This window comes from Limanda limanda, chromosome 4 (genome assembly GCF_963576545.1).
Source record: "Limanda limanda chromosome 4, fLimLim1.1, whole genome shotgun sequence".
NCBI classification, from domain to species: Eukaryota; Metazoa; Chordata; class Actinopteri; order Pleuronectiformes; family Pleuronectidae; genus Limanda; species Limanda limanda.
The window spans coordinates 28,144,902-28,155,971 of NC_083639.1; the positions used below are offsets into that span (position 1 = coordinate 28,144,902).

The following is an 11,070-nucleotide window of genomic DNA, read 5'->3' on the forward strand; positions in this document are numbered from 1 at the left end:
TCCTCATTCCTCTTCCTTCTCTCCTTCACCCCTCCTTCTCTCCTCTCCTTCACCCCTCCTTCTCTCCTCTTCCTTCTGTCCTCATTCCTCTTCCTTCTCTCCCTCACCCCTCCTTATCTCCTTCTCCTTCTCTCCTCATTCCTCTTCCTTCTCTCCTTCACCCCTCCTTCTCTCCCTCATCCTTCTCTCCTTTTCCTTCTGTCCTCACCTTCCCCCCTTATTCCTCTTCCTTCTCCTTCATCCTTCTCTTCTTTTCCTTCTCTCCTCTCCTTCTCTCCTTTACCCCTCCTTCTCTCCTCCTCCTTCTCTCCTCTCCTTCACCCCTCCTTCTCTCCTCTCCTTCTCTCCTTTACCCCTCCTTCTCTCCTCTCCTTCTCTCCTTTACCCCTCCTTCTCTCCTCCTCCTTCTCTCCTTGTCTCCGGATCAAGTCCCCGGATCCTCCGCAGCTTGTCTCCACTTCGACCCTCCGCACAGGCTCAGCTAACCGGCGCGGATCCGAGCGAGCACCCGGAGTAATGTGAGCGACCTCCCGTATCTTCAACCACCGACTGTCGCTCGAACGTCCCTGCCCCTGCGAGGAAGAGGAGGAGGAAGAGGAGGAAGAGGAGGAGTTCATCTACCGGGTCGTTACCCGTCGTTACCCGCTCACAAGACCGACTCTGCTGCCGGTAAGGAAGTGAAGCTCCGACCCTTTAGCACCGCTAGCATCGGAAGTGTGGTTAGCCTGCTAAGCTAGCAGCTAGCTTCAGAACACCGTCACTCGGCTAGCGAGCTAACTCGGCTAGTAGCCGACAATAGAGCCGCGTTTACCGGCGTGTGGAACCAAACACGAGTCGGTGATTACGGTCAGTTGCGTCTGTATTTAATACATAATCCTGATAAACTGTCGCTAGCATCATCGGTGAACGGGGGTTAGAGTTAGCAGCTAGGCTAGCAGGCTACAACTCGTGAAGCTAACCCCATGTTAGCTTCCACCTCCACCACACTGTTCAGGTTATCGTGACCTGTGGGAAGCAGCTGCTCTGTTTCTGATGATTAATCAATCACCAGTTATCATTATTATACATTAATTCATCAACTCGTAGACAAAGTGACTGAGGATTCTCTCTGTAATCTGCTGAATCCAGGTATGACGCGTTGACTTTGTTGTTTTCCATCGTCACTGCTGAATCTACACAACTGTTTCATATTTAATTCCAGAGAAAATATGTGAATCAAAATATATCGTTTGTCAGATTATGTCTTGTTCACTACGTATCTCACAGCTGTAGTTACTGATATGATCCACATCTCATTCTAATATAACTGAGTTCTTATACAGGTAATATAACAATACAGCTCTTACTCTGGAAATTCAATTAACAAATAGAAACAAGTTCATATATCAAATCATATCACATTTCATTATTTTGCTCCTTTCTGTGTAGAACCTACGAGTTGGTTTTCTGTCTAGTATGAAGCAAAACATTAAATATTAATGTTATATATATATAAAAAGCCAAACAACATATTTTATATATTTTCTTTTATTGTTAAACGTTTCCTCTCTTTTAGGTACAAATTCTTGTTTTTTTCTTTGCTGGTTTGGTCCTCGCTCTTTCTTCTCTTTCTTCTCTTTGTTCTTATTTGTGTGAAACAATGCAAAGTGTTGTTGTTGTAATGCAACTTAGACCCATTTCTTTCTACTGCCAGACAACACATGGTCAAATATCCTGATCAAACAGGTTCAGGAAGTAGTAACAACAAAATCTAATGAGTCACTCCACCTCATACAGCATGAGCTCAGTGTGGTCTCACTTTAAATCCAACATAAGAATAGGTTGAAATATTTTCTATTAATCCACAAGAATGATTTTATTGTCACAGGGAGTTCCACATAGTGAAGGAAGATTAGGCAGATTTTAAACGTTTTGTCCTGTGAAAGCAACAATGCAAGAATTAGAAATTCTTTGCTCAGATGCAGATATGATGGTCGTGTTTAACAAATAATGCTGAGTCAATGTTCACATTTAGAGAAGGGATGTATCTTAGTGTGAAGTGAAGGTGAAACACACCGCCTAGTGAAGCATAAACCACATCACAGAGAAGGTTTGCATCATTCTGCACTTCATATATATTTCCTCAGGTAAATGTTTACAAGTTATTTTCCATAATTTCCTCTAGTATCAGCTCAGAAGAAGAGATGCCTCAGAAACAGAAATCCCGACGCTCCTGGTTGGAGTTGAAACAAGCTGGAAACGAGCGCTTCAAGACGGGTCAGTATGGCGAGGCCAGCGGTCTGTACAGCGAGGCCATCCGGGAGCTGGAGAAGGCCAGTGAGTACTCAGCCGTCTCCCGAGGACTGTGTGAAGTCTAAACACAACTGGGTTTGTTTATGAAGACTTTGGTTCCTCTTTGATTTTAAAGATCCTTTTTTCCCCTGTTAAGGTGAAAAGAGGCCGGAGGATTTGGCCATTCTGTACTCGAACCGTGCAGCCAGCTACTTGAAGGAAGGAAACTGTGCAGAGTGTGTGAAAGACTGCAACATGTAAGTGCTTTTATACCCATCAAATTCACATCTTAACTTTCAGGGTCTTTTGGAATCTGGGACTCATTTTCTTATGAAGCTCAGATTTCCATAAGAAGAAGCATCACTATCACAATGTTACAGTTTGAAGGATTTGCTCCCCGAACAGCACTGATCACCGTCTGGCTTCCTGCCTAGGGTTGCAAAATTTCGGGAATATTCAAAGTTGGAAACTTTCCATGGGAATTAACAGGAATATACAGGAATAAACTGGAAATGTTGTGGGTAATTTATACTAACTGTATTTACCTTTTCATATACAGACATAAATATAAACATTTTGTTGTGTCATAGGCTGATTTGAGCCCTGAGGAAACTTTGGGCACTTGACTATATGCTTCTGCATCGTTGTGTCATTCTTAACATAGGTCTTTGCACATTATTTGCTAATGTACACAGCCTTTCCTTCTACATTGGATGAGGTGAAATGTCTCCACACATGAGAGAGTGCACGTGGCATTGTTCTGTAGAATAAGATGAGAAAAAAGTTTGTAAAAAAACACTAATGCAATGCCAGAGATATAAATAGTTAACTAAACAATTGGAATCGTCTGTATAAATTAGGGCTGGGCAAGTTAACTCGTTTTAACCGAGTTAACTCAAGTGATGAGTTAACTCGATTAATTATTTTATCTCGCATTCACTCAGGTTTGATTATTTATTGTTTTATTGTGAAAGTCAGGCTTTTATTTTGTGAAAGTCTGTTGCTGACTGCTGCAGAACAGGAAAAAGGAAAATAATTGGCGGATAAACAATCGAGTTAACTCATCACTTGAGTTAAATTAGATTAGATTAGATTTCTTTATTTATCCACACAACGGGGAAATTCACTTGTTACAGCAAAAAAGAGAAAAACAGAATTTAAATAACAGTGCCGAAGCAACAATAAAAAAGAAAGATCAAAATATATACACTACTAAACTACACATAATGAGAGTAAAAATATACAGAAAACAAAAACAAAAAACAACCTGCAAAACAGACACTGTGCAAAAGCAGGTACTGGGGAGAAAGTGGAATGATGTAAGTGTTATTGTAATTAAAACGAGTTAACTTGCCCAGCCCTAGTATAAATATTTAACAATTGATGGATTAATGAATGGAAATAGTCTAGATGAACAGATGAACAACCCTCAATCAGCATGCTAATACATTTTCCACAGTAATATCATCGAAACTTACCTGACTAGTCCTGCACTCTACAGCAGGCCTCAAACTCAACGTGCAGTGTTTGCTGCATTCCATACAACTTTAAAATAGAGTTTTGAATGATGTTTTTATTGCTCAGCGTTTAATTTGCGTATTATGGACAGTTTCCGGAAATTTACTTTGATTAAAGGTCTAACTTATGCTGTGTATGTGCGTCAGGTCTCTGGAGCTGCAGCCGTTTAACGTGAAGTCTCTGCTTCGCCGTGCGGCTGCGTCCGAGGCGGTGGAGCGGTACCGGCTGGCGTACGTGGACTACAAGACGGCTCTGCAGATCGACTGCAACATCGCAGCCGCTCACGAAGGCACCAACAGGTACCTGGTCTGCGCTAGGGACGCCATGTTCGTTATACAGGGGCTGGCAAAAGAATCAGAACCCTGAGTTTTTTTAGGTTTATCCACGTTTATCTGTCTACACAAGAACTACACAACCTGTTTCTGTGAACACACGTGGAGCATGAGCAGATCTGGACAAACTAGCGTAATCCTGCGGTGAAAACCTTACCACCTCGGTGGTGGACGATTCAATGCTCTTGACAGATTCTTCCTGGTGATGAACGCACTCCGGATGTTGGGTCAAACCGAGGCGGTTCAGTTTAGAAGCTCCTCACACGGTTCTCACTCTGTGCCTTGTCTCCACAGGATGTCGAAGGCGCTCACAGAGTCGGACGGTCCCTCATGGAGAGAGAAGCTTCCTCCCATCCCCACGGTTCCTCTGTCCATCAGAGAGAAGCTCAACCAGCAGACCACAAACAACCTCCTGATCCCAACCCCGGCGCCGCAGCAGAACGGCAGCAGAGAAGCAAAGAAAAAGGGTGAGGGCATTAACCTTTTACACTCAACTGGATTTGTAATTTATATTTAACTTTAATGATCTTGTTGTTTTGACTAAATTAGTCAATCATAACATAAGCATGGATTAAAGTTTTCCGTCGCTAGGACGGATTTCCGTCAACTCCGCTCGCATAAGGCGTAAAAAGCCGAGTATAAATCGGCCTTCCGGAGTCGCATTTCCGGTTTCATACCCGGAAACCACGGGAGATTTAGAAGAACGAATATAGACCAAACTAGAAGAGCACTTGGCAGAAAAGATCCGAAACTATGAACACTAGTATAACCCGTCACTGACCGGCGGATTTGTCCGCCAGAAAAAGGCTCTGAGGAGCCGCCGTGGCGATGTATATAAACGTGTGCCACACACGAAGAAGAGCCGACTTCAACAAAAAACATGACTCCGCCTAGTGGTCTGGCGATGAATTGCATGGCAACACGCGCCACTGTAGGGGAACTATAAACCAAAACGAGTCCGTAGAAGCTGCGTGCGTGCGTGCGTAAAAAACGACTATAAATCGGCCTTAAAAATGAGATCGATGCAGATCCGAAGAGAAAAAAAAATAGGGGGGTGGGGTGTAACACTGATATGATTTGCAATAACTTCACCAATCAGCTGTGATTTTTTTAACCTTTTGTTTGTGAACCATGCCTTGCGTCTTTCTCATGTTTGAATGGATAAGTTGACGCGGCATTTAAAAAAAAAATCCATGCGTTGGCATATAATTGTTCTTGAAAGCATTGTGGAAATAAATGCTTGCTCTGACAACTTGTGCAGACGTTTTGTCATTTATAGCCCATTAACTAGAATGGTGAAGTCTTGCAGAAAAATATTGGTTTAATGCCCTAGCTTTAAACTAGTAAGTGATAATGGACCACGTGAAGTTCAAATATCGAGGCGGTAAGCAGCCACGACCCAAAGTGAGTGCCGATTTTTTTTTTTCAGTCAGATGATTTTTTTTTGCTTTAATCCCTGCATAAGCCATGTTTCATGGAACTGCCACGAGTAAGAAAACATTCTTCTTCAGCAGTTTCCATACTTAAATCATCCAGTGGCAACAAAAAGTCACGTCTGCACATTTGTCCACAAATTCTTCCGTCAGGAAAAAGATGTTCTCTCTCTTTGACCTAATTATTCTGATCTTTTCTTTCTATATTTCGTTTCCTCAGCTCCCAGTGATAAGAACATGAAGAAAGCCCAGGCCCAGAAAGAAGAAGGTAACGCTCTGGTGAAGAAAGGAGAGTTCAGAAAGGCTATAGAGAAATACAGCCAGAGCATCAAGAACAACCCCACTGAGATCACCACCTACACCAACCGGTGGGTCCAGCTTTACTTCTACCCTTCAAATGGCGCTCAAGTTTAATTTAAAGAGTTTTCTCAGCTGAGAGTCTGAACCAAGCTTCATGTCTCGGTTCCGTTGCTGCATCTTGTTTGTTTCCCCTCACAGTCGAATCTTAAATCTGTGTCAGCGCCTCAAGTTTAAACAGATTTTATTATGCAGAACATTACATCACAGAATTCAGCTCAATGTTCCTTCTGGCTTTCTCAGAAAGTCTGAACCATCAAACGATGAGTTCACACTGCAAACGCACCAAACCGGTTCGGTTTGATCTGGACCGAGACAAACGGTTTTGATCAGTTTACATTTTTTGTCTGATGAACTTTTCACAGACCTGCTGCAAAGTCTGAAGGTCAGAACCAGACCGAGTGGCTGTGAAAGAGCTTTCAGACAAAACATGAATTAATACTTTTTAAATTAAAGTGAATATTTAGTTAGTCCAATACGAGTCATTTCTTTTTTAAAAAAATATATAAATAGTAGTTTTAGTATTAGTTGTATTCTTCAGTACGTGTTTGGTCAGAAACTAAGGTCTCTGATGGATTGTGTGTGTTTGTGTGTTTGTGTGTGTGTGTGTGTGTGCAGGGCGCTGTGTTACCTCTCAGTGAAGCAGTACAGCGACGCTGTCAGAGACTGTGACGACGCTCTGATGATCGACAGCGGCAACATCAAGGCTCTCTACAGGAGAGCTCAGGCTCACAAGGAACTCCAGGTGAGCGCCGCACTCTTCTTCCCTTCCCGATTCTGACACAGAGGCAATCAGACTGTCGGGAGCGTCTGTGCGTAGGTGCTGAGGGCGGACGACGGAATCAAATCGTTTCCTGCCTGGATAATTACCCATGATTCCCCTGACAGCTTCCCCTCGTCAGTGTTCCTCACAGAGAGCGGTCACGGGGCGGTTAGCTCCGCTCGCACAGCTCCACACAGAGCAACCATCCACTGTTTGGTTTGAGTTGAGTGAGAGAGACTCTTTATACAGCCAGTCCACGGGATTAGTTAATATCTGCTGTATCACACTGTTAATCTGGTATTAACCCATCAAAGGACCAGATGGAACACGAGCCTGAATCTTTCCTGTGAAACATCTGTGAGCTTCTGCCTTTTACAGCTGGATGATGTGTTTTCACTTTTAGGACAAATGAGCAAAGACATTATTCACTGAAATTCATGTCTGGGAGAAATCATGGGAAATTTGTTTTGCTTATTTCAGACAGTTTTAACTGAAGCAGAGTAACGGCCTTTTACTTTGATGAAAACAACGACATGTGTTTAAAAGCCAGATCTCAGTTCCCTGGGATAGTTTGAAGAGGGTCTCACTGACGGCAGCCATCAGGCCCGGCCCCCCGCCAACCTGGTTTAGTTCCACTTTCTAAACTTGTGTGTTTTTCCTGCAGGATCCTAAGACGTGTGTGGACGACCTGAACAACCTGCTCCACGTGGATCCAAAGAACATGGCTGCACTGAAGCTGCTGGAGGAAGTGCAGATGATGAAGTGAGGAAGCATCCGGGCGTGCGGAGGCAGCGGAGAGGACGACGGGTTAATGGTGTTTTTATAAGAGTCGTAAAGCAGCCGAGCCGCGGCGCCGCGCAAACGGCAGAACGTGCGTTTCCCAAAAGCTCCTCCACCCTGAACTCGTGTTCACTCTCAAACATTAGTTCGGACTCGAGACGCTTCTGGAGGAAGAGGAGAAGCGACGCGGCCGCGTTCAGCCTCGGGAACGTTTACCAGTTCAAGTTAAAAAGCAAAAACTATAAACACACACGATAACTGCAACTATGAAACACGTAAAAATGAAGTTCAGTGCTAAAGCTCTGTCGACACGAAAAAACTTCAGCACTGAAAGTTCATTCTTCTTATTTACAACCTGAGATATTAAAGTATTTCCTCAAGTGCAACAAAACTGACGGCTCATACGTTTATATTCGTGCAGTCACATCATTCAACATCAGTTCTGGGTTTGAGGGAAACTGGGACATAAATTAACTTAATTAATATTGAAAAGTTCAGAAATCAGTCATTTTGATCGACAATCAGTCCAAAACAAAAACCCATTAAAGTGGATCAGAGTCTTCACAGTTGAGAAGCTGTAACCGAAGAATAGTTCCGAGGCTTTTTGCTTTTAAAATTTGACGAAACAGATTTTCAAAACCTGCGTAAATGTATTTACATGAATGTTGCTCCACAAGTTGGATCCTTATCGCTGCTGATTTCTGAGTAGAACCAAATGAAAATAATGTTTTGGAGCCTGACACATTAAGCGGTAAAACAAATTACAGCCTTATCAGCAGAAATATATACGAAAAAAAATTCCTAAGATGTTTTCAAACTCATGACGAAGAAATTAAATTGATTGTATTTGGCTTAAACTATGAAACGTTTTAATAAATAACTTAAAACAAAAAGAGAAGATCCAATATTTAGAAGACGAGTTCAGAAAATGAGCAGAAATGCCCCCCCACTGTATTTATTCTGTGAAAGGATGACTCAGCTGGAAACTACTGACGGAAACAATCATGTTCAAACATTGGTGTTAATAACGGTTTATTCCATATTTCATTTACAAGCCAGTTTTTTCATATGTTTTACTTATTTATCCTACGTTTGTTTTTTTCTGAGGTTTTGATTTCATGTGAGAGTTTGACATTTTCTCCAGTTGGATTTTCACGTAAACAGACTAAAGCTGGTAAATCCAACGATAAAAAGGCCGACGCAGCATCAGTCTTTAGTCGTTTGCTCAGTTTTGCACATTGATTTCTAAGCGTCAGTCCAGCCCGTCCCCTAGCGCCACCTGTTGTGCTCGGCAGGAAGTGTTCTCACCTTCTCTCGTCAGCTCAATCCTCCGTTTCACTTGTTCATTTCATTAGATTTAAAGCATCTGTTGGTTCCGGTTCCGTGTGAACGACTCAAACACGTTTTCAGATGTGTCTTCATCCAATGTACTGTCGGGTTTTTTTCTCTTTGTTCTATTGTGAAATATGTGCGGGCTGCTCTGGATTTAGTTTCCTCTGATCTGTTCAAGTATCAAACATCAATTTATGTCTCAGAAAACAGAAGGAAAACAAACGAAAGGCCCTGAAGTTTACGAGGAGGAACATATCTGCGTTTGTTGGTGTTTGAAAGAGTCGAGACGCTGTGCGGTGGGAAGATGTTCACGTTAGAGATTCTTGGTTTTATCACATTTCTGTTCTTGTAACTTGTTCGACCTGCTTCTGTTTTAACTGCAAATAAAGTGCAAAGATCTGAATTCACAGTGTTTCCTCAAGTCTTTAAACATAGAACCTGTGAATCTCTCAAACACAGATTCTTCAACACTCAGCAGATGCTTAGCTTAGCATAAAGACTGGAAACCAAGGGAAACAGCTAGCCTTGTTCTAGGTTTTATTTCTCTCACTGCTGAGCTCATTGATCTCATTCTAGTGACTGAATTACTCCTTCAGTTTTAAATATCACTTTATTTTACCTCCAGCTCTTCCTAGTTTTAAATGATTAATGTTCTATAATAAAGCTTATAACATGTTAATCAGTGAACTTTAGAATTAATATTAATCAAACAGTTGTGATCTCTGAAAGTGACTTAATGAGTTTCATCATTTACTGGGAGGAGGATTTTTACTTTCTCTTCTGTTTGTTCTTTAGCAGGATTACATAAGAACACTTATGCAGATTATCGTGAAACTTAATGAAACGATGTGTTGTGTGTCAGGAAGGAACCTTCTCAAAGTTTGTGTGGATGTAGGAACTTATTTTCACTTTCTTTAACATTGTGTTGTCGGGCGTTTTTCAACATATACATAATTCACTGACGTCACAGTATCTCTTTACTGTTACGTCAGTTACTCATTAATGCTCTGACACCAGATTAATGAGCGTGAGGGCGTGGTCACACACGCCAACTGAACACAGGAGGTCAAAGTTCACTGAAGTTGATCTGCCCCTGTGACACAGGGATTTGCTTCACCACAGGAAGTGAAGTGACCGAGCCCTTGTTCTCAAACAACTGAACTAGTCCTGGTCAGAGAATAAAGACATCAATAATAGTAATAACATCCACAGAGTTTTACAGTTTCTATGAAATATAAAGCTTATGAAACCACATTTAATTTCAATGATGGAAATACTTGCTTTTAAATATACTTTTAAAAGTACTTGCTGAGAATTTCCTCTTCTTGAATACAATGATCTACGGCGTCATTACCTGTGTATCCAGTTTAATATAGGAATAGTACAGACTCATATCTATTACCTGGACAGAGCGTATCTAATGTCTGAGTCTGAGTCAGGTGGTTCATGCTGCTGCAGGAGGCGGAGTCTAATGTCACCTGTCCACTCTGATTGGATCAGTCGACCCCTTCCGCTCTCGTTTTTGAAAACTTTAAAAAATATTTAGAAAACAATGTGACCATGAAAAAGTGGTTTGTAAAAAAAATGCAGTGGAGCAGGAAGTACAGATACACAGAAAAGTACCTGAAAAAACACCTTATGAAGTATAAGTACATGGAGTGAATGTACTTTGTGGTCAGTGTGAGCTTTCTCAGCAGATAACAAACATCACTCCCTGAAGTCGTAAAACAAACAGAAGTTGATTCAACTCAGATTTAACAGACGTTTCAATCAGTGTGTGACTCACATTCACTGACTCAGTGTCAGTGAGTCTTCACCCCCCCCCCCCCCAGGCTCATGTTCACTGTGGAACAACCAGCAGAGGAATCACTGAATCACACAGAACCAATCACATGTCACAGGGCCAGGAGAGGGGATTGGTTCAACGAGTGAAAGACAATATCTCTGAACCAATCCATGACCTGGATCCGTGTCTGTGCTCAGGTTCAGTTCAGAGGAGAAAGAAATGGATCCTGTCAATATTCATTTTTATCCCTCATGTAAGAATCTGTCCTGGTTGTGTTGCAAAAAGCGAGTTTACACACTAAGTGTCTTGTGTCCTGAACTGAGAGGCAGAGAGAAAACACGTCTTCAACTTTAGTTTGGATAAAAATAACACATTTCCAGAAAATGGATCCTGTAATGTACGATTATACTCGTATAAATCCATGAGGTTACCACAAGTTACATTTCAGACTTTCTAAGTCCATAATGAATGTAGTTAAAGATTTATATGACAGATATG

At 41.9% G+C, this 11,070-nt stretch overlaps 1 protein-coding gene across 3 annotated transcripts; it reads left to right on the forward strand.

The window, feature by feature from the left end:
• Window positions 1–423: 423 nt before the first annotated feature.
• Window positions 424–9,193, forward strand: tomm34 (translocase of outer mitochondrial membrane 34). 3 transcript variants are annotated; one of them, XM_061069319.1, is made up of 8 exons: window positions 424–669; window positions 2,165–2,316; window positions 2,429–2,528; window positions 3,936–4,088; window positions 4,416–4,588; window positions 5,775–5,922; window positions 6,530–6,656; window positions 7,339–9,193. In XM_061069319.1, the coding sequence occupies exons 2-8, from the start codon at window positions 2,184–2,186 to the stop codon at window positions 7,438–7,440; spliced, it is 936 nt and encodes a 311-aa protein (XP_060925302.1). In that variant the 5' UTR covers window positions 424–669; window positions 2,165–2,183; the 3' UTR covers window positions 7,441–9,193. The 3 variants fall into 3 exon arrangements, with proteins under 3 accessions (XP_060925302.1, XP_060925303.1, XP_060925304.1); XM_061069320.1 differs by lacking the exon at window positions 424–669 and adding an exon at window positions 678–846; XM_061069321.1 differs by lacking the exon at window positions 424–669 and adding an exon at window positions 869–1,128.
• The last annotated feature ends 1,877 nt before the right edge of the window (window positions 9,194–11,070 follow it).

Bases quoted from the DNA above. Each gene is read 5' to 3' on its own strand.
- tomm34 (XM_061069319.1), top strand. From the start codon at position 2,184: ATGCCTCAGAAACAGAAATCCCGACGCTCCTGGTTGGAGTTGAAACAA. The intron at 2,529-3,935 runs GTAAGTGCTTTT...TATGTGCGTCAG, and splicing joins TGTGTGAAAGACTGCAACAT to GTCTCTGGAGCTGCAGCCGT. The intron at 4,589-5,774 runs GTGAGGGCATTA...TCGTTTCCTCAG, and splicing joins CAGAGAAGCAAAGAAAAAGG to CTCCCAGTGATAAGAACATG.